Raw genomic sequence first — 22305 nt, 5'->3', positions numbered from 1 at the left:
CAGCAGATTTTATTTCTGGAGATCAGTCTCTGCTCATCTCTCTTTTAACACCAATCGGTGGGGAGGTGGAGGACCTGCTCCACAGTCACAACAATAAGAGTTTACAAATGAAGATCTCCGAATGCATCACTCTGCTCCAACATGCTCCTCTCACTGAATCAGCAGACTCACGGCTAATCAGCCAATCCCGGCTGGATTCTGTCTAAGAGGCCTGATTGGCTGATTAACTAAGCTCATCAAGATGCCACCCGTAGAGGCCACAGGACGCACACAGCAATGAGGAGAAGGACAAACACACAGCGAGCGTTTCAGTGTGAACCCTGCGGTCTGCGTGTAATGCATGCATGAAATGGTTACTTGCTTTGTTTTTGTAAAATGTTCTGAATTCATGTTCACAACTTGTTTGAAGTTTAGAATTCTGGGTTTTAATGTTGTAAAAAGAAAAAAAGAGGCATTTAGTTTGAGGTTGTAGTAATGAACAAATCCTAAATCTGAAAATATTCACTAGTAAATCACCAAAGTTGATTGTTGGGATGCTGAGATTTTAGGATGTCTGTAACTATGTAGTTATATTTCAGAATCATACTTAATTCTTAGCTGTTTTAGATGTTTTTGTTGCTTAGGAAAAGGTTTAATCAGACTCTGGGCCTGATGGTGATTGAATTCTGAGGTATTTTTGGGCCCAAGTAATAAATTAAAATCCCTTTGATTAAGTTCTCTGTGTGAGGATGGAGGTGAGTCACAAGTCTTGTGGAATATTTAGTCCTATTGTAAAGTTTCTTTGAATAACACATTTCAGCAACAAGGCAGTTTAAAGCGTTTTACACCATAAAAACAAACAAACAAAAAAATTATGAAACAAGCAATAAACATTATATTTTGTCTAATGCCATCATCAAAATCATCAAGCAAATATACATTAAACGTGTTGATCAATGTGCTAGTCATTATGAATCAAAGGGAACTGTAAACAGGTGGGTCTTTAGCCTTAATTGTTTCGGCAGTTATGCAGTTTTCTGAAAGTTTGTTCCAGATTTGAGGCGTCAAGAAGCTGAATGCTGCTTCTCCATGTCTGGTTCTGGTTGCAGAACAGAACCAGAAGACCTGAGAGGTCTGGAAGGTTGATACAAGAGCAGATCTTTAAAGGGCAGTATTATGTATTTTCCAGACACATAGTGCCATTTTATAGCACAGTTAAGAAGCAATGTTGCCTTCATGTGTTATCAAAATGCTATACAGATCAAATATGACTCAAAAGAAATTTGGCTTTTTAAATTAACACTGATGAATTGGACCTGCTCTTTCCGACACGCAGCCTTCAGGAAGTCCTCACAAAGTCGCAAACTTTATCAATTTTTATTTATTTATTTATTTAACCAGATTTTCACTGAGAAGTAGCGTTTATGATGAGCTCTGCAAATGCTCACTGTGAATTCATTTGTTTTTTATATTTATATATATATATTTTTTTCCATCTGTCAAAATGCTTTCAGGTCCTTTTTATATATGTATATGAATTTAGTTCCATCATCCAATTGCTGCTGGCTAGTCTGAAGGAGCTGAATGGACTAGTCGCACCGCACATGAGGCATTTTGCACAGCTGAATAGATACCACAGGAGATTAAATGATTTCTGTTCATGACAGCATTAAAGTAGCACTCGTGTAAGCTTTTGATGAAGGAACAACATTATAACATGATGAAAGTAGATTTTACACAATACTGTCCTTTTAATGCATTTTGTTGCTATGCCATTCAACAATTTATAAACCAACAGAAGTACTTTAAAGTCTGTTCTTTAGTTATAAAATGATGTGGGTCTATAGTTTCACACATCGTTCCTAACAAATCCCACTGCCGCACTTTAAACTCGCTTCTGGCGACAGCTGTGCGTTGGAGGCAATCACTCGATGTAAAATGTCTGCCGTTGCCACGTTCATTATGCAGGACCTCCACTGTTCCCCTCACTAATGCAGCAACCTTTCCTACTTTCCTTGTTCCCAATCCATTATCACTTCAAATTTTCTTTTTTTCCATGCAGAGCACTGCAACGCACCGAGCCCAGCTCTGCTCTGAGGCAGATCAATGGCGATATTTATTTCATGTCCAATTATTGGGGCAGAGCCACAGAACACGGCGATTAAAGTAATCGTGGTCTCACAGAGAAGCACACAGAAAACCGCATTAACAGTGCAGCCTGCAGCTTGAAGCTTCAAGCGCAGGCAATATAAGTACAAGTGCAGGGTTATAAGATTCCAATAGCGAAAGCTACAGGCATTACCAGGGGGCGAAGACCTGAGAAAGCTCAGAGAAATCCTGTTGCTCCGAGCACCATATTTTCTCCATTATATGTATTTCTTTTTCCTTTCTTTGCCTGGTTTTCCCTCTGACTGCTCAAAGAAGCTAATCTTTAATAGATTTTCATACAAAACATACTACAGGTGACTGTGTAATTAAGCTTCTTTTGTTCATTAATACATTGCCTCTTTATAATATTTCTATTTTCATACATAATGGAGCTGTGCTCCTCTTGGGAAGACCATGCAAAGTGTGGCAGTATCTGTTCTTCTTGTGATGAATGTGTATGATTTGCATTTTTGAATTGAGTAAAATAAACATCTGTAATATTCTTTAGGGGATTCGGTTCATACCTGTATTATTTCTGATGCGACATTGCTCAAGTCTGAAGATTTTCTTTTACTTATTCAATATGAAACATTTACCGTCGGTGTTTGAAATGACACAGTTCCGTTCTCTGACTGGCTGTGCTAAGTACTAGAACTTCACTTTTGTCCTCACTGATCTGAAAGTTTTCTGTCATCCATATTAAATTTAAAAGTTCATCAGCAGGTTCTGTGAGTCATCAGGTGACAGTGCACTTGCCAGCAATTTCACTTATTCTCAACAAACAAACATTAAAAGTGTTGCAGTTCATACTTCATTTTTTGGTGCACCTACAAGTTTGTTTAGAAAAATTAAATCTAATGGAGTCGATGTTTAAAAAAAAAAACAAAAAAAAAAGTGAATTTATTTGTGTACATTTTTGCTATCATACTAATTATACCAAAAGTCTTTCTAGACAAAGTTGATTCAACATGATTTGTTTTTTGATCGGTCTTTCTTTCTCCTGTGCAAGTTTAACAGTGAATAAATAAAATAAATGGAATTTCCATCAGCTAAATGAAGTCAGAGAAAACTGCTTTCTTTTTCTTTTCTTTTCAGTTTGCAGTCATCTCAGCATTTTAGTTTGTTTATATTCAGTTTGCAGAATGTGGGTGTGAAATTCTGACTTAATAATAATAATTGGAGGGGGAAAAAAATCCCACAGTTTTATGTGCAGGTTTTGATTGCAATTTTTCTCATGTGCTTTACCCTGGGCTTACTCACACTGTCATTTCAACAATTTTATTTGAAGAATAATGACCAAATGGAAAAATAATATCCCATCAAATAACTTGCCTTCTCTTTTCTCTCGACTTTGTTTCTTACAACAGATTTGTTCCTGACAACTGAAGATGGGAACTTTGAGACTTGGCTAAATAAGGTAACAGATGTCGATTATATTGTTGTCAGTTCAGATTCAAAGTTCAGCAGTTTGTTTTAAATAATGTGTGAAGAAACCCAACTTTATTTTTAAAAAGCTCCATCGACTTTCTACTTATCTGCTACTTTAGCATGCACAGGTTTATCTTCAGCTAAGCCACTGCTTATGGAAACTCTTGTGTAAAAGTTTTAGCAACGATCCAATAATAAAATTAGTTAATGTCATGCTGTGCAAAGCAGACCCTCTGTCTGGGCTGATGAAGATTCATCCACCTGTGCATGTTAAATGCTCGGAGGAACTTGAATTGATAACACATGACTGGACTTTATATTCTGCAAAATACACTTACATTTTTCACGTTTAGAAAATCCAAAATATGTTTGCAGATACACGAACATGGTAAGATACAAAATAATACACCTTGAGCTTTGGGTAAGAACAAAACTGTTATTCTAAAATTTAACAATCTACTATGTGTTATTTCCTGTTGGTCACAGTTATTGTTATGCTGTTGGATGCTCTGATATTGGCAAGTGGAAAATACTGACATTCATATTTAAAAGTAATCCTTATCAACCTAAAGCTTTATCTTTACACTGGACAAAAACTCTCAACACTTTTATCAAAATATATATGGTGATTTAGAATCACAATACAATAGAATGAGAGTTTAGCATAACATTTCTAAAACTGGTGTTTTCTGATATCTTATTTGTTTTACATAATCCTTATGTCCTATTTGATCCAGAGGCTGATCTAAGCACATTTTATAAGTCTTTATTCTCAAATAAGAATGAGCATTTAGTCTGAAGTGTACTTTTAACTTATTCTTATATTACCTTATACACTTGAAAGCAAATAATACAAACATTAATAAGTTCATTGGACGTATCGTGGAACTTCCTGGATTTCCTGGATATCCTGGCACTGCCACCCATCTACTTGATATTCTAGGAGAGCAGGAAGGGGAGACCGCGGCTCTTGGTTTTTGTCAGAGGAGCCTGTTTGAAATGCAGCAGGTTGATTCAGAAGCTCGACAGTACTTTATCTTATCACAGAGAGAGGGAATATGAAAAAGAAAAGAGAGGAAAGAAGGGCATCTAAGCAAAAACAGATCGAGGATTTCTGCAAAGTTAGAATGTTTGGGAGGAGGAAAGAAAATCAAGCAAGAGCAAAACAAAACAAACTTACTGCTCTGCTCTAAGACCAGAAGTGTGATGGATGGACTGAACAGTTTTAGAGCAGTTTAAGTAAAAAAAAAAAAAAAAACACATGAAAGAAGTGGAGTTTTCACTCACTTTCTAAGATAACGAGAAGAAAAGTAATACAAAGATCTGAAATTATATTAAATTTAATAATAAAGAGGTAAGCTCAAAAATATGCTTATAAAAATATCCATACTCCAGCTTTTAGTTTTTGTATTAATTTTCAGTCAGTTTGATAGATGCACTCTCATGTTGCCCCAAACTTGTCGAGCTTTGGGTTTGAGAATACAGGAAATGTCTCCTGGAGTTTGGGGGCTTGGGTGTTGGTGGGGGGGCAGGTGAATGAATGTAAGAGGGGGGAAATAGACCAGGGGACAGACAAACGTAAGTCCGGGAACCTGTAGACCAGGGGACGAAAATACATAAGAACGAACAATATGGGATATTTACAGCACCTTCGTTCATCACACTAAGAAATTCATTGACCAGCCATGTTGAGACCAGGATGATATGAAATTTATTGTGCTGTTCGTCCGTAAAGCTACACTTACACTGTAACCATCAGCTATTCAGCCGCCTGCCGTGTTCATTCTACCTGCTCATCTGTATAAATACTTCTGCTCGCTCTTCCCGCCGTTCGCTCCTGGAGGAGAAAGGCTGCCGTACTCCAGGCATCGCGCCAATCATTTGAAGGATGCTTATTGGTCCCCCTAAAACTATGAAGACCCGGACATCATCATTAATCAATAAAATCCGAACAAGCCGAACTTGAAAATTGGATGTTATGCTGCTAACATTTGCATTCGTCAACAACTCAGAGCAGAAGTCAGAGCTAATCATATCGCACATAATGTCCCGGCCGGAACACGGTGCGCTAAATAATAAAACATGAATTAACAAAGCTTCAAGGCTAGTAAATTTTTCTCAAGGAATTTTAATACTCGAGGTACTCGAATCATTCGAGGAATGGTTTCAGCCCTAGTGTGTATGTAAATATTAATCTAAGACGTTAATTTTATCAGAAAAGTTTTAAAAATGTAATTTTGCTAAATAACTGATATCCTAGCATATTAGAGCATTTACAATATTAATAAAATATAGAGTTTACATATGTTACTTCAACCCTGGATGTGGCATAATCAATGTTCTTTATAAAGACACCCAAGCCCAAACCCAAGCATTCACCTTTTATTTATTTTTGCTTGGCACAGTTTCCCTGCAGCTTATCTACATTTGTATGGGCTCTTTAGGTCATACTAGAAGCACTTTGAACTCTTTATACATTTCAAATGCTGCATATAATATTTAAGAATGTAAAGAAAATCTGGAAAGATCCATCTAGAATTATGTAAGTTGACCGAGCAGCTTTCATTCACTGGAGACCCTAAATTCTGTTCTCATATCCGAGTTTGAGCCAATCTGAATTTTTTGGGGCAGATGACATTTTCACATCATAAAAGCCAGTGTGATAGCAAATCCAAATGAGACTACTTTCCACATTAGTTCTGTCCAGGTCAGTAAATAAGCTTAATTAAATAGCACATATCTGATTTAATTTGAGTTTATTTAATTTAGTTGAATGGTTGTTCTTAATAGACCAATAGTTAAGCTAAAGTAGCAGTTTATTAGTCAGTTTTTCCATTTGTGTTTATTCTGTATAAAAGAAACTATCTGAATCTTTTCTCATTTATGTAAAAGGTTCAGTTCCTTTGTCCATCTACTCCAGTGTGCCAAAGGATAACTTACTCTGCAAAATGAAGCCTTTAAAATCAAAGGACAAAGCGAAGGTTTGGGTGCTAGAAAAAGTAAGGGTACAGATTGATTTACAGATGAATGGAGCCTCTTCTTTATCCAAATAAACCCTCTTCACTTTATGAATGACTGCCATCTTATTCTCAACTTCTTCCCATTAAAAAAGCCAAATTGCTTCCTTTCATGCAAGCTTTTTCCGTGCTGTGTCGTGTTGCTTTTCTCTAATGACCTTCATCCTCAATGCACCAATTTATCACGCACACCAACAAGTCCTAATATCAAAACACTAAAACCTGTTCTGGTTGCATACTCCTACGCTTGGGAAAATATAGTCAAACACGGAAGACCATGCCATTTCCCAGCAAGCCATCAGCATTAGACCGCTGTTAATCCCTTCATGTTGTTCAGCTGTATCTATCGGTCACAGGCCAGTAGACTCTCACTTGTTTGTGTTTTTTCTTCCACCACTTTTTTTTAATTAATCGCCTAGGTTTTTCTACTGCCTTAGTCTTATTCCATCACTGCCCGTTCCACTGTTTTCTTGTGATTACACAAGAGAGGGAAGTCATAGCAGTGGAAATAAAGTAGGAGATATACAGAGAGACGCATCAGCCAGCGAGTTACCAAGCGGTGCAAAAGGTCAGATCTGTGACATGATAGATTCAATTGGTGACACCGGAACAAACTTCGCTTTGCTGCACAAACATGTCAGTGTTCTGATTTTCAATTTTGTAATTTCACCATTTCACCAAGGGGGAGAAAAACTGCGGTAACACATAAAATATTCATTTTAAACGCAGAGTAGTGGAAGCAAGTTGCAGGAAATGTTTTGGTTTACATTTCCAGAGGAAAAAAACCCCCAAACAGTCTTTCATTGTTTTCTATTTCCTTGCCAGTGGTTAGTGTGAATTTAATTCCTTGTGACAGTAAATAAACCAAGCTGTGCAGCTAGAGTATTCTTTAGTTGTTATCACATCAAAGAAAATAGCAAGGCAGCTTTTATATTATCCATCTCTATGTTTGAGCCGCCTTGGCATCGTTATTTCGATCTTAGAAGCAACACGAAAGGATTTGTTTCACTGCGCTTACATGAATACAGACAGCCCATCAAGGGTTACCCTAATCCAATGATAATGACATTCTTATCATATCACCTATTAGCAAATACAGTGGTTTTACCAACACTTATTTAAAAATAGAATATATTTTCTCTTTGTTTTCAGATATGAGCTATGCGTGTTCCTCTCTGAATGAAAGAGAAATGTATTTGGGGTAATTTGAACATATGGCATCAGCAATTCTAGAGCGTGTAATCCCTTAATCTTCACACATCAGTTGGCCGTCCTCAAACACACTCACTTTTTTTAATCATGTTCCACTGCAATTAAGGAACCAGCAGCAGTCAATCACCCAGATGTTATCCCTCATACTCAAGTTGACACCATAAGTCCATGAGTGACCAGAAACCCTGATCTGCTTTCTGCAGAATAGATTGTTTCTAAGTCTGGTAAATATTAGTAAAAGTGAGTAAAATGTAATGATGTTGAAGAGTTATTTATAGTAGTTGCATGTTGCGCCCACTTCTTGATATGAAAAGTTATATGAAACCTTTGTGTGTTAGGTCTGAGTGAATGAGAACCTATGCATTGTCTATTCAAATGTTGCAATGGACCAATAATGATGTCTCTGGCTTCAAATGCAATATGTGGCCCATTAGGATTATCCTTTTTGACGACTCTATAAGCGATGAGCAGTCATGCAAAAAACCCATCTAGATGTCAAAACATAGAAATACTAACTGACTCGAAAGATGCAACATAAATCTAACGGGACGTTTACTTTGGCAGCACTAGTCATCAGTCTCCTAATCTTAATGTCTCAGGAGGGAGTTAGCACGATGAGTCGTTTCTATAATGGATGGTTGAAATACTTTGCACCACACTTTTTAAATATGCTCAACAGTGGTCACATTTCAAAACTACACTAAAGATAAAAAGGCTTATAAAAATTACTTAGATGGCATTGTTGATGCATGTCACAGCACCAGTTTTTTATCAGATGAACATTGGCCGAGTTGTCAAAATTGTATTGGTCAGATGAATAGAATGGAACAATAAATAATAACATTATCAACACTTAATGTCACTCGTGTTTTTTTCTCACTTCATTTGAACAGATTTTTCACCAAAACTAACATTAAAAACTATAAAAAATGCAAGATTATTTGGGTTTTCTTTGCAGTGGTAGTGAATAGTACACACAGATACATTTCTTATCATTAAAATGTACAGTTCCTTTAATCTTTCTGTTGGTGCTGGAAATCTTTGGGAGATGATTCGATTGGCCCTTTGTGTTCCCAATTAGTTTCTCTCCCAAAGCTTAAGTAAAGTGAAAAATATATATGTCATAAGTCATTCTTTCTGCTGCTCTTTATCATTTTATAGTTTCCTGATTTATGGCAGACCATGTGGAGATATTAGATTTTTAAAACTATATTTTGGCAAAAACAAATTAAGTCCAAGTTTCAGTTATTTGTATGAATCTTGGAGGGGGGAGGGAGAAAGGGCTTTTGTGGTTTATAATTTATTGGCATTTTGGAATAACTACTTCATACACACTGAACATCCAAAAATTATATTTTATGGCGTTCATTTCAGTTTATGATCAAATTCATCAAATTGAGTTTCCATCTGATAGACTGTTTGTTCATGTTTGTTCCAAGACTTCCCTCTAAATTGCCTTTGTTGGCAATTTAATCCTTGTGGTATTGTGGAATTTCTCTTAGCACAGAAAATCAATACCATGGAGGGCGCTTTGCATTATAATGTTGGTCTTCCTCTTCTTTATTGCCAGGATCTGTCCAGTGTTGTTAAACAGACTAGCTTTGTCTTTTCATCACGTGGAATACAACTTTTGAATTTTATTAACTGTAGTCCATATACTTTTATGTGCTGATTATAAGTTATAGACTTTCATGGTCTTACTTTGACGGCCATAGCAACTTACGGCTTTTGCTCGGGAGAGAAAAAGAGGAGCAGCATATTTCTTAAAGAGGAAATGCTGAATTGCTTTTTTTTATAGTTAGACAATAAAGTCAAACTCGGGTTTGTTGCATTTTATTGGTTCATTTTGTACAACGCATTGCATCAAGTAAAACACACACACACACACACATCTTCAGCCTGGACATTTCATCCCGATGCAGTTCATCTCGATTCTCATCTCCCTTCAGCGCTCCTGAATTTCAACCAGGCCAATCAGCACACAAAAGGATGACTTTTGAACGGTTATGTTAGATTTTCTGTTGTCTGCAATGGTCGTAGTTTGGCAGATGTTCAAAGAAAGTAAACAAAGCCATTCAATCCATGTTGGCCTTGTTTCCAAATATTGAGCAATTAAAATTAGAGCAAGAGAAATGTTTAAGACATTTAATTGCATTTCAAGCTTACAGCTCTCATTAACTGCTCAGTAATTCACTTTTCACACTGTGGGATGGTTGCCTACAGCAGTGTTTCCCAACCCTGGTCCTCAAGGCACACTGCCCTGCATGTTTTAGGTATTATCTTGCTTCAATCCAGCTGATTTCAATTGATGACTGATTAACAGGTGTTTGTTGAACTGCAATCAGTTGAATCAGGCACATTAAAGCAGGGAAACATCTATTCTAAAACATGTAGGACGGTGTGTCTTGAGGACCAGGGTTGGGAAACACTGGTCTACAGTGCTCGCAATTTCCGGTAAACACAGCTTTTGTTTCCTTCGTGCTCTAGTTGGCACATTACATCATCACGACCAGACGCTAGCAATTGGTTAAAAACATACCCAGTCATTTAAATCTTTAACATAGTCTTCACCTCCAACAAGCACCTGTTTTTACCTGGTTAATCTTACTATCTCTAGTTCTTTCATAATGTATATGCAGGTCACTTAGTAAATCATTGTCTCCAGCCCTCTTCCTGCCTTTGTTTCTGTTTTTGGTGGATTCGCCCATGAATCACCTCATGTTAGTATCAGCAGGGCATATATCCCTCAGTGCATGTGTGTGCATAAACACATTGCTTTCCCTGCTTATCTCATGTCTAGCTTATCCTTTCTTCCAGATACAGCTCAGAAAATTATGTTGCGAGAAAGTTCAAACTTTTTTTGTCACTTGTATCTTTCATAGATTCATTCCACATTGAGTGGACTATTTCTGTGGTTCTGCTAAGGTGTAATGGAAGCCCAGGTTGCTTTAATAGCAGCCTTTATGTATGTCGTCTGCACTTTTGGGTCTGGTGTCTTTTATCTTCCTCTTGACAATACCCTATTCATCTTTTAGAATTCTCTTTTTTTGAGACACTGAATTTTGAGTTTGCATTTTCTGTAAGCCCAAATCACAAAGACTCCATAAAATAAAGGCTTGAAGTAGTTCACTTTATATATATAAAAAAATCTGTGCAATACTAGAGTTTCACTTTTCTGAAATGAGTGACAAAAATATCAAAGTTGTTCCAGTTTGTTTTAGACGTGCTTGTACATTCAAAGCACATTTTTTATTATTTCTGGAACTCTCATTTGTATAAATTATTTTTGCCTAAAACCAACAGAGTGTAGAGATCTTCAAGACCCCGCAGAGGGTAAAAACCTCGCAGGGTCCAATTGACCCAATATCTTAAGTTTGTGGGAGGGTTAAAGGTCGTGTGATTCTGACTTAAACTGTTCACAAAATTTGGAACAATTACGGAGCCCCTAAGCTCCCCATGTCCCCTAGGACATGGGGAGCTTTTAGTTATAAAAGTGTTTAGTTCTCTTATTTTGAATGAAATCATCGGAACCTGTAAACTCACTCCCAGAGGTTTTTCTCTTTTCTCTTAAATGATTTGGATCATTTAAAAATATTTTTGAACAGTGCGGGATCTGCTTTTACTCCTTTTTTATGCATTTCTTTCAAGTACAACTTTGGTGTTTTAATTGTTGTGTGCAAAACAAAAAGTACTGTTACATTTACAGACAAATGGGGAAAAAAGGCAGCGAACGCTGTTGTATCTGTAGCGTTTAAGCACCTGCTAGCAGATTTATGGATATGTACCAGCTCTGCCTATTCCTAATGTTAATGCACAATTGTCATACTTATCCTTTATTCCCCTCAAATGGTCCATTAAAATGTCCCATAAGCCATTTTGAAGAAAAAAAATTACTGCTTCGGTGTGGTAATCATGATGCCTCTTTTCTGTATTGCCCTATTGATCTACTGGGTCTGTGACTGTAAAACAAACTTCAAGTGATATCTGATTTATTTATGGCCGTTAAACAATCGAGAGTACAGTTGAGCATTTGAAAAATGTATGAGTATTTATGAAGATGCATAATTTTATCGTTCTCTCTTCTTTCCCTGGTTTCATCTGTGTTGTTCTCCCAGGACGGGGCCTTCACCAAGGGGGAAGTCGTCTCAAGTCCAGCAAAAACCACCGGGCAGTCCTCCTTTGTCGACTTTGGTAAGAATGGATAAAAAAAATACTTTTTTCCTCTCCGTGGGTTGAATAGTGTTGTTGGTTCAAACAAGAGAATCTTAATTATGATAATGTTGTGCTTACTAATGCTTTTTTATTTAAAAATATTTTTCTGTATTTGTAGGCAAATCTACTTTTCAATTATTCGTGTAGCAGCATTTTAGATGCCAAGTAGGAAATATCGAAATTGGCAGGTTTGAAAATATTAAAAAAGGGCTAGTTGTTTTTCTAAAGTAGTAAAAGCCAAAGTTAGCATGTGATCTGGGTCATCTCTTTTTTCTTTCCTCCCCCCATGCCTATCCGACAGTGTATCTATGAGCATTGTTTTCTGAGTACCAAAAATAACAAGTGAAGCATTATGATATTCATTTTTAAAGGACACATTTATAAATTACTATACTAAGCTTCTAATGTTATACAAAGTGAGTGTAACTGTTTTTGCAATAATGTTTTTTTTTTCTTTATGATGTGGCTATTGGGGATCCAAATAAACAAACAAATGTTCCGCTTTATATACATAAAAAAATTATTTAGAATTTGCTTGGGTTTATTTATTAATAGGAACAGACACCGAGACGGAGAGGAAAATTAAAAGAAAGACAGAACAGATGTAGGGAAGAACGTTGACAGGCAGAGAGTGAAAGAGAAATAGAAGTGAGAACAAGAGGAAGACGGAGAATGCAAGAAGACAACGGCAGGAATCTGAGAACAAAAACAGATCAAAACCAAAAAACGACAGTAGCAAATAACAGATGTATATGAAAGAACAACAATGTCACTGAAAAGCACATGATGCTTGCAATATAAGGTGTGTCTAATGGCAGCTGCAGCCCAAGTTGGTGTGTCTGTGAACACCAGAGTCCATTCCTGATTCAGCTCCAAAGCAAAGCTTCACAGTTAAAAAAGAAACTTTTTATTTCAAACTCTCAAATACAAAAATGCTTTTATATTGTGTGTGAAAATATAGAAAATGTCATTGGACGACTTGTTCTGGCATTAGAACAACTTAGTATGACATCGTTTCAATTTAATTGACAACACATGCTGTTTTATGGCTCTTCACAAAGAAAACATGAATACAGCTTGATTGTGTATCATCTAATGCTTTGATTGAAATATGTTTTTACATCTCTGTAAAAAATTAAAATGGCTGCATTGTTGTGGTTTGAGGGATGGATAGTAGTAGTCATGATGTAAAGCAGCCACTTGCATCATGTCTCTAAATTCTCTGCTTGTGCGGTTTACAAGAACACATTACAATCCAAACGATTAAAGAGGTGCATCCTGGGAAAATATATTTGCTTTTGTCAAAGAAAAAATGTGTCTGGATGTGGTCAAGTTGTGTAATTTTAGAAGGAAATCTTAGTTATGTGGAACAAAACAAAATAAGTAAATATGTGTCCCTGGTCAGGTTGCCTGGGGGTCAAATATGTTTGCACCTTCAGTGTGACAGATTCATTTTTTCTCTATTCTTCTAGGCTTTTTAAGCTTCTGCATTTGAAGCCATCGAGCTTCAAAGCATTTTGAATAAGACCTTATTATAGTCTCCCTAGCTTTGACAGTTTCACTGCAGCCCTCTCATCACATAACATCCATTCTTCACACACACACAAAAACCACACACACTCACCCTTTACCCATGAGGCTTATCTCACACACAGAGTTACAGCCACAGAGTCCCACACAAGACAAGCCCACAATCCCATATGGAGCCAGATTTTTGTGAGGATCTTATCCCTTCAAACAATCTTGCCCAGTGAGATTCATTGTTAGGCTCAGCTTTACGTTTCTCCTCAGCAAATCTCCACTGGTTCACTAATCTCCCTAAAGTGTCCCTCTGTCGTCCATCAGAGTGACCACACTGAGGACAGGAGAACAACGCTGGTTACTTAAGCTCGTCTCCAATGTGAAAAACTATTAAAGACAAGTTAAACAATAAAGTTAGGGAGACCAAAGCAATATTAGGTAGGTGGTCGTAATGTTCTGCCTTTTTAGTTTTAAACCTTCTTTCAGTTCAGATCTGTTTCAACTGGTTGGAATTTTTTAAGATTTTGCTAATTGAACATTTTTCCTTCTTTTTTGGGGGTCAGTGGGTAAGCGTTAAAATCGGTTTAATCATTTTTGGTTTTGTTTTCCCCACAATAACAAAAACGATTTCCCCGTTGTCAGCATACATCCAGCTGATTCTGCAGCTTTGCTACTGTCTGAGACAGTGTCACACCTTGTTCACATTAATTCAGTCGTAACAGCAGGGGGCACCGAAATATCCGTGGGCCAAATATCCCAGCATATCAACTCATGTACGGCCTGGGTTTTTTCGGATTATAAATCTGCTGCTTCATGCTGACTGAGCATTTCTAGTTCTTATGTCTGGAAAAAAACAGCAAAGTCAGCAGGAAAAAGAACCTTTTTTTTTTTTTTTTTTTTTTAGTTTGTAACTGTGAAAATACTGTGCAATACAGCTGATTAAATAGGGAATGTATCGTCTGTGCTACTCTGACAATTAGTTGCTAAATATGTGGTAAGCCCTCTTAAATATTCTAATAAACTTAATTAGTTTACTGATATTTCATTCCTCTATCTGTCTGCGCTGTTTGTTTAAAGGGCTGTCAATGGTTGAACGCTGTTTATTCAATATTAATTTAGTTCTTTGTGCTGCACATAAGCACACAGTCAAACACACAGTAACAGTTTTACGCCAATAAACACATCTCTGCTGCCAAGATTAATCTTTTAATGTGACTGCAGCTCGGGGTGCCCATCAAATATTTAGTGAACAAACTTGCCCTTCCCAAATTGCTGATGATCTATGAGCCTGGGGGGAAATGTCCTGTATGCTGTGTCTGAAGATGTGCCTGTTCATATTCTCTCTCTGGAATATTTTCAGTATTTTTGTTGTTTTCATTGGATTTTATTGGATTCCTGATTAAAAACAATATTGTTAGTTTCACTAAAGTTTTTTTTTCCTTTTTTCTTTCCATTCTTCCTTCAATGTTTTATTCTTCAGATGTTTTTGTCAACAGCTGAGGGTCAGATTTTGCTTCTTTGTTTTGCTTTCTTCTTTTCATCCATATCCTGCACGTGATGTAATCATAAAACAAACCATTTTTAAATTCATAAAATGAATTTCCTGCAGTCACTTTTTTACAATTATTGAGTTATATCTGATATCAGTGAATCTGATCTGTGAAAGCAACAGAATGAGTGATTGTGGATTAATTTAGATAACTTCAGATACACAGCAGCAAATAATTAAATATATTTAACTCACCGAGATTTACAGCTACATTATTTTGTCAAACAATGTCAGATCCAGCATTTTCTAACAGAGCTGCACCAATTAAAATTTTTATGTTAATTTCAAATCTCCATTTATAAAAGAAAAAAAAATATGACCATCCAATGCAATTACTTTCTGATGTCTTTAATCGATTTAAATTAATTTTATTATTTGTTTTTCAGAGCTATCAGTTTTGATTTCAGAGCTTTTAATTTTAAATTAGAGCCTGGCTGCTTCAGGGCCTGATTTATTAGGTTTTCCCGCTTCTGAGGGCTTTGAAATCTTAAAGCCTCATTATTTTTACCTTGAATTTTGATTTAAGTCAAGCATGCCAAACACAACAATATTAATTTTCTTTTGCCATTTTTTGATAGTGTATTTTACTTTCTTTTTTAATCACTTGACCATAGTTCTGTATTTCTTTTGCTAGAATAGTCATTACTCATTTGTGCCTTTTTCTGCTGTGAGTACCAGTTCATACTCACAGCAGGGGTCACTAGTAACAGTAAATGTTACTGCTGTCATCAAAACATTTCAAGAACAAATCCAAAAGCACAATTTTGCATTTTACATTTTAAATGTAAACTTTCTAAAAAGCAATCATCATTTTCACATTTGTAATAGTTACAAAGCTCAAAAAGCAAAAAGTAACTCTGTTGTGTTTTATTTGGCCTCCTTTTATCTACTTGAAGTTTTGCTCTCTCTCGCTCTCATGCTACTTGATTGAACCACTTGTTACGATGAAAACAATTGATCCCTTTTTAATATCTCCTCTGCCTTCATTTTAAAACTTGCTACCGAAAAAAGCAAAGTCTGAATCTTCTTCACTAATATTTTCCACATCAAAGCAGATCTAAAAAAGTTTGGACCTTTAAGTTTTCAAGAAGCTTTTACACAAACCAGGGCCAATCAGAAAAAAAAAATCTGTTGATTCCAATCACCACCTGATTTCTGGGTGCATCTCTAGTTTCTTATGTTATAAATCAGGCTGATTGGAAGAATCCTAAAAGACTGTTTCCTCACCGCAACAAAAAATGATTTTAGTTTGAGCTCGATTGTTTAGCATTATTCAATATTCAATGTAGGCTGGATTCTAAAAGAACCAAGTGTGGTCACAAAGGCAAGGGAATCCTCCATCTTGTTTTGTAAGGCTTTGCATCCCCTGTCTCTTCATATGTATTTTATTATTTATGTGGTCACTACCAAACAGAATGAATATGTTTCCCTCCCGCTCTCAGTTTGTCAACTTTTCTGGCAAACATTGAATTCTATTAGAATGCATTTCTCTTTGACTGCAGGGTGGGACGATTGTTATCTTCGTCTTTATCTTGAAAAAAATGACCATAAATGATAGAAGATGTAATGGACAAAAACAGAAGAGACAGAATAAGGAAAATCTTACACAGTGCAGACGGGAGCAAATCGAAGCACCAAGGTGGAGGCAGCACAGATAGAGACTAGGAAGTAGAGACGATGTGAGGCAGAGCGGAGAGCAGCACTGGATCCCTGTGTGATCTGGAGTGGGAATTATTTCCATCACACATCTCATTGTCAATTCTCACTCTCTGCTTTTACCTGCTCTTTTCTCCCTCTGTTCAGCGCTATATTTTTCTCAACACATAAAGGACTGTATGCGCCAGCCTGGCTGTCCTTCAGTAGAACTTCTGTTTTCCAGCTGTACTGCAGTTTTGGCTTCGTCTAGAAACTCTGCTGAAAAGCTTAAGTTCTGCGCTGCAGCAGAGGTACAGATGTTAAAATATTTAAGTCTTGAGTATTTGAGCTCAGAAGGTTGGGCAATTATTCATCAATACAATTTTTCATCATACAATGCATTTTAAGTTGTTTTAATTTTTATATCAGATTTTAAGGTGATATTTGTTGTGATTAAAAACAGCTATGTTCTTTCGAGGTCCTCTGTAGCTTTAAAGCCTTGAGAGTGGAGGAAAAGCATTTTCAACCACAAAACATATTCAAAATGTTGGTTTTCTTAGTTTATTATCTCTGTTTAAACACCGTCTGTCCATCCATCCATCCATGTTTGCTCATCGTCTACATTTTCATCATCCAACACTTCAATTAACATCAATCCATCACGCACAGATTCATCTACTCATGTCTATCCTTTTCTCATCTTTCTATCATTCTGTCCATCTTTCCATCCATCCGTTTCAGTTCTAGGGGTTTCAGAGCTACAGTATAGCTACATACTACTGTGATACTGGCTGCAGGTTTTGAACCCCACTCCATCTAGAGAAAGTGGTCGTTCTCATCCAGTTAAACTGTTTCTAATATGTTTTCAGTAGATTGTCAGTGTCCTCTAATTTGACAAAGAAAAACAATACATTTTCGTTGATCTCCAAACATTTTCACAAAACACTTTAAGCTAACAATGTGATTTTAGACAGGTATGAGACTGTCATACTGAAATTGAACTCTTAATCATAATCCACGTTTTATGAATTAGATCCTTTTCTGTACTCGTGCAGAAAGCATTGATTCATCTTCAGCCATGCATTTACCTTTAGAACGGTCATGGACAGCAATAGGAAACCTGTCCACTGCCTCGTGTTTATGAGCGAACAGTTCTGTTATTAACTCGATTCCCATAATAAATGCACAGCATATGCCAGACAAAACACAACCATCTGCCTGATCACTCAAGTAATTGCTTTTTTCAAAGTGACAGCGACTGATGCATAATTCATCATTAGGTAAAACGCAGTGAAGTTTCACAACCGGATGTGTCACCAGACATCAATGTATACAGAGACCAGCAAAGGGGAAAATTTTTATTTTTTACAAACGGTAAAATCCCAGCATGTTTAAAAGTGTTTTTTCAAAATCGGAAAGGCTGTCATCATGCCCTCTGTGTGTGTGTATTTGCGTGTGTGCGTGGGTGATGAAGTGTGTGCTTGCAGGCAGGTAAGTCAGCATGTGCGCAGCCTAGATGTCTCTCCTCTGCCCTCAGGCGTTCTTTTTCCACTCATCTTATTATATCGTGTAACATTCACCTCCCTCCCTCTGTTCTGTCAGCCTCATTCTCCCCTCAACCACTTTGCACTGTTTTTTCTATTCCTGAATTTTTTTATATATAATTTTACTGGCTGTCCTGTCCTGTCTTGTTAACCAGCCTACGCTGCTTTTCTACGCTGTTCTTCTTTTTTCTCTTTTGGCTCCATCACTTTCCTTCACTCCCAGTCTTAGAGAAAGGCCTGTACCTTTTTCAAACAGATGTAGTGCAATGCTGCTTGTCTTGTTGAGATCAAAGTGGCTTTTACTTTGTGCCACGTGTGTGTATTTGTGCCAAAGACATCTCTCTCTAGACTTCCTAATGAAGGAAAGAGGACCGAGTAGGAATAATAAAAACCTAATCAAGCTCCATTTTGTCAAAGATTTTACATTAGCCCTAATGCAAAAGTTTTTGTGGTTTGCAATTGCTGAATTTAGATCATCATTTGCACATTTTAACATGCAGTTTGTATATCAAAATTCTTCCATGAGCAAAGTGTCCCTTACTGAAAGAAAAGTCTTCTTTCCTAATGGCATTCACTGCGGTTAAGTGGTAACCTTACATATGAATAACCGACTGGACTATCTTCCCAATTTGCACTTTTAAAATGAATAAATGTGTTTTTCATTGAGCCTCTGTCTGTGTTAACGAGACACTTTTCACGATCTTAAGGATTCAGTTTGGTTTTGCATTAAAGATTGTGTTTTGTAGTTGTACTTTAATTATTTGACATCTTTGTTTATCTCTTGGGTTTCCTTTTTGTTTGTACTATTACATTGTTGTTTAAGGGATTCTTTGGTCTTTTTCACCGATCGTTGTTACAATCTGTGGAGGAAGATGAAGATAAGAGAGAAGTGAGACAAAACTGGTCAGTGACTACAGAAGGGGTTTGATTACTATCCCAATTTTTCAAGTAAGATTTGAATAGATCATTTTTATGAACATACCAGTTTCAGCAGTAAACCTCTTGGTTGATTGGAATGATCAATTCATCTCAGGGTAAAATAAAATGAGCCCTGTAATTTCCATTCTGATGAAAAATATTGTTTGATGGACAGTTTTGTTTACAGGGACTTCTTAATGCATTTTCATTCATTGTTTCGGTTGCATGTGTTTTTTATTTCTCTTTCATTGATTGTTTTTGGTTGTTGTGTTTTATTTTGTAATTTTAAAATGTCTTCCAATTTCATTTTGGAGTATTTGTACAAAATTCTAGTTTATTAGTCTTTGAGTGGGTAACCTTGCAATTTTATGCCATTATCAATATATAACTTGAAAATGGTATCAAAACAACAGTACTATTGATTATTGCAATAATTTCTGGGGCAGTTTATTGTGCAACAAAGTTTGTTATTGTGACCCATTGCAGGGTCCTGTCCTTTCCGTATTTTACGACAAGCTTCTGTTAGGTGGAATCTCTCAAAGTATGCTTGTGTGAACTTTGTGATCATTGGCAGACATGGGGATAATTTGCATACAGTGTAATATGAATTCCACCAGGTCACACGGCTTAATCGTACAGTCTACAGTCTCATCTTCTTATCTACTTTGCCTTCTTGTTACCGTTTTCTCCAGTCCAGCGCCATTCTGCAGCTTCAGTGCACGGCTCCCTCAACCTGTCTCCAACACGCCACACATCAAGTGAAAGGGTAGGAGGGGATAATGCGAGACGGGAACACAGGCTCAAAGATGAGAGAAGTTGAAAGAAATATGGAAGGAAAGGTAAAAAGGCGAGCATTAGGAGAAGAGGCGACTGGACTGAGGAGGTGAAGGTGGTCGAGTAAAGAGGAACATTACAGAGTCAGATGAATAGACCAGATGGAAGATGCAGGAAAGGGCAAGCAGGACGGGGGAGTGTGTGTGCTGAAGAACTGAATAATCAAAGAAATTGCCTCAGCAGGGCTGACTCTCCTAAACCTTTTGCTTTTCTCAACCTTGGTGTTTCAGCGCTGAAACTTTCCAGTGGAGCATGCCTCAATGCACACATGCTCTTATTTGAATTTGTTTGCCTTGTTTCAACATTAATGCAACTAATTAGAAAGCATTGCTCACATCTGAATAATTTTCTGCTGGTGGAGGATGTGGAAGTGCGTTTTGTCCCACCATATGTTACAGTACAGGTGCCGGTAGATATTAGCAGCAATCCTGCATCCCGTTCGGATGTGTCCTTCCATCCATGTCGGTTTTTCTTTTTAATTTGATGCTACCCTAAACTTAGAATGCAACAGAGTCCAAACTAGACATTTTGCATGTTTTATACCATGAAGAGAAGTCTTTTAAATTCCCAGAATGTTGGCTTGTTAGCTTTTTCAGCATCTAATTATCTATCTCTTTTTCTCTCACTCTGCCTCTCGCTCAGTTGCCCCTGACAGCCACTTTGAGTTTCTCCTCCTCCCCATATTTGCCCTGTCATTCATCATCAGAGTCATTCGGTTCTTCCCTTTCCACAGGGCACAACATCAGCTGGGGAGTCTGGCTCTTACCATGTTGAAGCAGATTTGGATTAACAGAGCAGTGGCAACCCAGGCTAAAACAACTTAAAAAAAAAAAAAATATATATATATATATATATATATATATATATATATATATATATATATATATATATATATATATATATAATAATAACTTAATGAGCACAGGATGAAACTTGTCAGTTAGCGGAAATGCACAAGAACAGCCTCCTGGAATGTAAACCATAAACTACGATGCTTATTAAATTAGTGAAAATCATCCATCCATCCACCCACTCGCCCATCCATCCATCCATCCACCCGGTTTGGCGTTTAGATGCATAACGGAAACCTCCCATGTTGCTACAGTAAATGATGCCAAACACAGCCTCTGAGCTCCTTAGTGGGTTCACACTTTACTTCACTGACTTTGATGCACAAAACAAAATCATTATCTATTTTCTTCTGGAGAGCTCCGGTAAACATCCATTTGGAGCTTATTGAACTGCTGTTTTAACAGCATACCCAAGACAAAGTATGACTCCATGGGTCCTGCTTAATTTTTGCTCTTCATCCCTGAGTCAATGCCCCTAAGCTAAGCTTCCCTCTAAGCTACTCGAATTTACACGTTTGTCAGGACCTGTGTGAGAAACTGTTCTGTGTGACGAGACGACACACAGAAGCCGGCTGACTAATGTGTGCCGCCAAAGAAATCTAATAATTTCCTGAGTGGACCAATACCAAATATTAAAGAATTTGTTGCCAATTATAAAAGGCATCCTGTGGGTTACAAAGGCCTGGCCAGTTTTCCTCGACATCATGATGCTTTACTGCAGCTTTATTTGTATGACAAGCATTTTATTTATTTGAGGCTTAAAGCACAGAATGGATGCATGGACTGATTCATGGTCACAAATATTGCATTTAATTTTTTGAATAGTCAACAGGCACGACCACATTTAAAATCCATACTTCTAATTTTTTTGTCTAAAAGCTCAGGGCTGTCAATGGTGCAGAAAGTGGCCGACTCAATATTGGTAGCAGTGGGTAGTAATTCAGCCGATAATAAAAACTCTTTTGTTGTTTCAAAAACTATTTTCCGTCGAACATTTGTTGTACATTTGCAGATGTTTTATTCTGCACTGAGGTTTTCCAGGAATCTTTTTTAATATTTGTCTCTAAGTAAAGCTTCAGCCTTCTCTGATGTTTGGATTTTTGTATATATTCATTGTTGCCAAGGTGTCAACACCCTTTGCTCTTCGAAATATTTTCTGTTCTATAGTTATCCCTGGTGCTTGACCTTGTGGTATTTGAAAAAAAAACATTGTGGATAACAAAATAGCTTAATGTTGCAACAGATTTACATGATATCAAAAACATTTCATTAAGCATCACCAAATAGAAAATTTATTCCTTTTACGTAAGCCTGAGCTTCAGCTGAACCTGGTCCAGTGAATCCTTTTGGTTTCGAATAGCCTCTGTTTTAACTAAGGGAAATTCACTTCTAGTTTGTACTCCACATAAACCCCGCGTGGTTTAATCCTGATATCAATTAATATTAATGAAATGGCA

The 22305-nt window shown here is 36.9% G+C and overlaps 1 protein-coding gene across 1 annotated transcript in view; it reads left to right on the top strand.

The window, feature by feature from the left end:
- The window catches only part of itfg1 (integrin alpha FG-GAP repeat containing 1), a 152042-nt gene that overhangs the window by 20040 nt on the left and 109697 nt on the right, over positions 1-22305 (top strand). Inside the window, exons 7-8 of the mRNA XM_055060071.1 lie at positions 3495-3544; positions 11900-11975. Coding sequence (XP_054916046.1) covers positions 3495-3544; positions 11900-11975 — 126 coding nt within the window. The remainder of the gene's footprint in view (positions 1-3494; positions 3545-11899; positions 11976-22305) is intronic.

The sequence above is a fragment of the Poeciliopsis prolifica genome, unplaced genomic scaffold, assembly GCF_027474105.1.
Source record: "Poeciliopsis prolifica strain line A6 unplaced genomic scaffold, Auburn_PproV2 SCAFFOLD057, whole genome shotgun sequence".
Taxonomy (NCBI): domain Eukaryota; kingdom Metazoa; phylum Chordata; class Actinopteri; order Cyprinodontiformes; family Poeciliidae; genus Poeciliopsis; species Poeciliopsis prolifica.
This window is presented reverse-complemented; position numbering and strand designations above follow the sequence as displayed.